The sequence below is a fragment of the Lissotriton helveticus genome, chromosome 2_1 (assembly GCF_964261635.1).
Source record: "Lissotriton helveticus chromosome 2_1, aLisHel1.1, whole genome shotgun sequence".
NCBI classification, from domain to species: domain Eukaryota; kingdom Metazoa; phylum Chordata; class Amphibia; order Caudata; family Salamandridae; genus Lissotriton; species Lissotriton helveticus.
The window spans coordinates 1,233,271,863-1,233,276,709 of NC_136059.1; the positions used below are offsets into that span (position 1 = coordinate 1,233,271,863).

At 38.6% G+C, this 4,847-nt stretch overlaps 1 protein-coding gene across 1 annotated transcript; it reads right to left on the reverse strand.

Annotated features, from left to right (window-relative positions):
• Nucleotides 1-603: 603 nt before the first annotated feature.
• Nucleotides 604-4,062, reverse strand: LOC144819693 (uncharacterized). Its single transcript, XM_078677487.1, has one exon. The coding sequence runs from the start codon at nt 3,838-3,840 to the stop codon at nt 2,038-2,040; it is 1,803 nt and encodes a 600-aa protein (XP_078533613.1). The 5' UTR covers nt 3,841-4,062; the 3' UTR covers nt 604-2,037.
• Between the last annotated feature and the right edge of the window lie 785 nt (nt 4,063-4,847).

Here is a 4,847-nt window from a genome sequence, read left to right on the forward strand (position 1 = left end):
TGCCACAGGGGTGAGGCACCAGGCTCCTGTATAGAAGAATATGTTAATGCTGATTTATTATGCTCAGTACTGTCATGATATTCAATAATATGTTAATGCTGATTTATTTTGCTCAGTACTGCCATGATATTAAAGAATATGTTTATGCTGATTTATTTTGCTCAGTACTGTCATGATTTTCAAAAAGTTATTTATGATTTTTGTTGCCTTTATTTACTTATAATATGCTTGCTATTTTTATATTGTCATTAATTCCACTAACTGTGTTATGCACTATTGATATTCTGTGTGTTGTTGTCCACCCAGAACAAACTTTCTGTGCGCTTGCTGTTGGAGATTCACCATTTTGGTGTAGTTTCCTGTTTCTTACTTTCTTGTTTTTTCTTGCCGTTGATTCTCTGTTGCGAGCTGTACACTCTTTTAGTCTTCCTCTGCTTGCTTTCTGGTTGTGTGCATTCACCTGTTACTTGCTTATTGCTTGGGTGTTGACACCCGTTGCTTGTTTTTAGTTGGGTGTTGTTACCCATTGCATGCTTTCTGTTTGGATGTAAGCCACCGTTACTTGATTTCTGGTTGGGTGTAACCCACACTTTAATTGCTTTCTGTTTGGGTGTCAGCCACCTGTTGCTCACTTTCTTGTTGGGTGTCATTCACCTGTTGCTTGCTTTCTGTTTGGGGCTAGCCACTCCTTGCTTAGTTTATGGGTGGCTGCAAGCCGCCTTTTGCTAGCTTTCTGGCTGGGTGTATTCTCATCCGTTGCTTGCTTTCTGGTTGGGTGTACTTCACCCCTTGCTTGCTTTTAGTTTGGGTGATAGCCACCCGTTGCTTACTTTTGGTTGGGTGTAAATCTTTGTCCTTTCTTCTTCCTTTTGCTGTGTTCTGTGTTTCCCTTTTTCTTCACAAGTCTTGCCAGCCGGTGTGGTTTTGGTTGTAATTCGGGGCACTCTTTACTTGTTTGTTTTAGTGGATTACTTCTTTCTTATTTATGTATGTCTCTTTCTCCTTTTGCAATTTTGGACAGTTTCCTTCCATTTGAAATCTTTTGTTTCATATATTGCTCTGCTAAAGAAGGAGATGTGTGTCTTATCTGGTTTATGCATTCTACAATTCTATTTTCATGTTTTACTTATTGCAATGCTGTATACACTTTGGATTTTGCTACATGTTCTCTTTTACTATATTGTTTTCTCTTTAGTATCATGTTTCCACCTTGCTTAATTTAGCATGTTTTTGCATAACTACTTTGCAATTGCAATTCTTCCTCTTGCAAGTTTCTTTTGTATTGCTGTTATGTTTCTACCTATATTTACTTTTGCTTTGTGCATTTATAAAGGGGGAAGGTGTGTTATAGCTAAGGTTTTTATACCCTGCATCTTCCCTGTTTCTCTGCCTCTGCTGCTCAGCCAGTGTGGATAGTTTGGGTAGAATGTTAGTGTGGATGGTGATGTCATTGGAATGTGTGGATTGCTGTGAGGTTGAGTGTCAGTTGGATCCTGGGCTGAGCAGCAAGGAGGCTGCTCCTGGTAGGGCGTGTTTACACCTTTACTGGAAAACCTACCTAACATCTAAGAACAATAAACGTATTCATATATAACCTAACTACGTCTACTGGATCTCCTTCTTACAATATAAAAAACATACATACATTTTAAGGTGTTAAGTTCAAAAGGCTTTTAAACATTTTGGTTATCATTTAACTTGATAAATATTGACCAAATAGTCATGTAGTTGTTCTCACTGTCCCTGTCCCAGAAAAGCTAAACTGTAAATTTCAATAGCACATTTCTCAAGGTTGGATATTCTTGTAGTCTTACATCTTTTTTGACTAATCTATTCCACTCTGATCATAGTTTATAGATACAACTACTAACATGCATCTGTTTAATCGGAGCTGACATTTCTAACTTTAATCAGGAAATATTTTTAACATCAAGGTAGTGGACAATTTATATATTATCATTTTAGTGTTTGACTTTACAATTATTTATCTTATTACCTTTTTACAATTTGTGTCATAATTTTCCCATCAAAACTGCTTTAGGAAAAGTTATTTCCAGTGCCTGATTTGTACAGGGTTTCATTGTTAATAGTTACATTTCGGCCCTTTGACATTCCAACTTGATTAATTTCACTTGAATCACTCGAGTCACTGGAGCTACTAGAATCACTTGAGTCACTGGAGCTGTGTGAATCATTTAGGTCACTGGAGTTCTTAAATTCAGATGAGCCACTGGATGTTTTGGAGTCACTTGAGTCATTGGAACTATTAGAATCACTTACACCACTGGAGCTGCTAGAACCACTTAAATTGCTGGAGCTGGTGGAGTCACTTGAGGCACTAGAGCTTTTGGAATCACCCGTGACTCGAGAGCCATTAGAGCTACTTGAGTTTTTGGGGCTGTAGGAGTGACTTGAGTCTCTTGAGTGTTTGGAGTCGCTTGAGTCACTAGAACTGTTGGGATCACTTGAATTACGGGATGTTCTGGAGTCACCTGAGGTGTTTAACATGCCAGACTCAGTGGAGTTGCTTGAGCTCGCAGAATGATTTATTTTGATGGCCACGCTCAATGTATTTGAATTTCTTGAGTTGTTTGAACTGCTGGAACCATTTGAATCTTTTGAACTGTTAGGTTCACTAGAATCACTATGTCTGTTCGAATTATTTGCGTTTTGGGAATTGTTATAATTACTTGAGCTATTCGACTCATCTGAGTCACTTGAGCTGGTAGACTCACTTGAATCACTGGAGCTTTTAGAATCACTTGTGTCATCAAAACTGTTAGAAGTGCTTGAGTCTTGTGAATTGCTGGAATCACTTGAATCACTGGCTGTGTTACTATCGTGTGAGTCATTAGACATGGTGTTGTTTCTGCGGCCCGTAGAACTTTCTGAACTACTTGTTTCACTGGAGCTACTTGATTCACTTGAATCACTGGAGAAATTAGAATCATTTGAATCACTGGAGCTATCAGAGTCACTAGAAGAAGAAGATCTGCTTGAGTCATTGGATCTATTAGAATCACTTGAGTCACTGGAGCTCTTTGAAGCAGTTGACTGACTGGAGGTTTTAAAATCTTTTGAATCACTTAAACTTGAGGAAACAGAAGGCATTCCTTGCCTAGAATCATAAGAGCTGGATTTGTCATTTAGGTGATTCTTCTTAGAGGAATCACTGACACTTTGTTGACTAGAACTGTAATCACTGCTGTTGGCAGCATTCCTTGGTTCATCCCCCTGCGTTCCATCATCACTAACCAAATAGTTGGCAAAGTAGGTATACCCATCAAACGTACCACCTTTACCACCCTCACTTCTAATGTTGATATCTTTTTCACTAAGCCTATTTATGGCATATCCTGTGACCTTTCCATCACCATTTTTTCTTTTTACTTCACCAGTCAATCCTTTATTGACTGATTTCAGTGTGCAAAGGACAGACCCATTTTGATTGGTAGCCACATCTGATCCATTGTCTGTATTATTTCTGTAATCCTTTTCACTTTTTCTTAAAAAACCCTCAGTCCTTAGGTCATACATATGGGATGGGTGGGTCTCATGTGTTGTGTCAGTGTTTGTTTGGCCAGCCGTGATGGAATAGTCTTCTCTATCTACAATGCCACTTCCATGTTCTTGAAATTCAGAATGTATTGCTTTCTCTATGTCACCATTTATCTCTAATCTTATCCTTGGTACGTTTTGAATGAGAGCCTCTTTCAGATCAGTCTTATGATTCCTTTCAGAGTGTGCTTTTCCATTCTTCCTAATGTGCTGGCCATGGATACTTATTAAGTTTTTTTTAACCTTATCATCCGTCTCGCTGGAAGGATGCTCCCATTTCATATCATCCTTGTTCACTTGGAGGGTGTTTTTATATTGAATCCAAGCTTCCTTTCCTCCGCTGCTAATAATGTTTCCAGGAACACGGTCCTTAGTGTCCAGTGCCAATATACTATTTTTATCAGCATTTCTTTCATCCTGGTGTCCATACTTCCTTTTCTCCGCTTGTCTGGGATCAACACCGTTGGTGTCTAAGATGACTTTAGTTAGAGATAGGTCATTGCCTCTGCCAGTTCTTGACACATGGTCTCTTCTCAGTTGGTTCTCGCTGCTTCTGATCTGTTTTGAAGGAAGCACAGTATGAATTCTGTGGTACAATTCTTTACACTGTCTACAGTCAAGACCATGACACCAGTACAAAGCACTTTTTTTTACATTCCTGGTGGATAAAATGTAGATTATAGTACTGTTCAGCATTTCTGTCCTCAAGAATTAATAATACAATTACAGAACAACAATAGCTCTAAATACACTGAGACAGAGGCAGAGAGGCTTTTTGACATTATCTTGTGATACAGATACTAAAAAAACAAATGGCAATACCTATCCAGAAATGCAACTGTTACAAAGCTAAGTACCTGGTTGACACAACACTCTGCCCACCTTCATTGTCATCATCAGGTACAAATGGCATTGAAAAGCCACAAGAAGGTCATTTTTTTGTGAGTTTAGCGTTAGGGTTGCGAACATTGATGTTCACTGTTGAGGGCAAAGGATAGCTATGGGAATGGTGTAAAAATCCAGCTATATAAACATTATGAGCATTTTACAGCATTATTAAGGATCTTAGCACCCGGTTTCTAAAACTACTGCTTAGGCCTTCATTCTGAGTGGCCTGATTTAAGTGCTGTAAATTGCCTTGTTTAAAATCCAATTTCGCACGTTGGAAAATTCTCAAATTACTGCACGATTTCCCGGGTTTCTACTTGGAATCAGAATAACATGCACGTTTTCCCTTACACAAATATTTCAATGATTACTTTGCAAAATGTTCACATGGGAAAATCGAT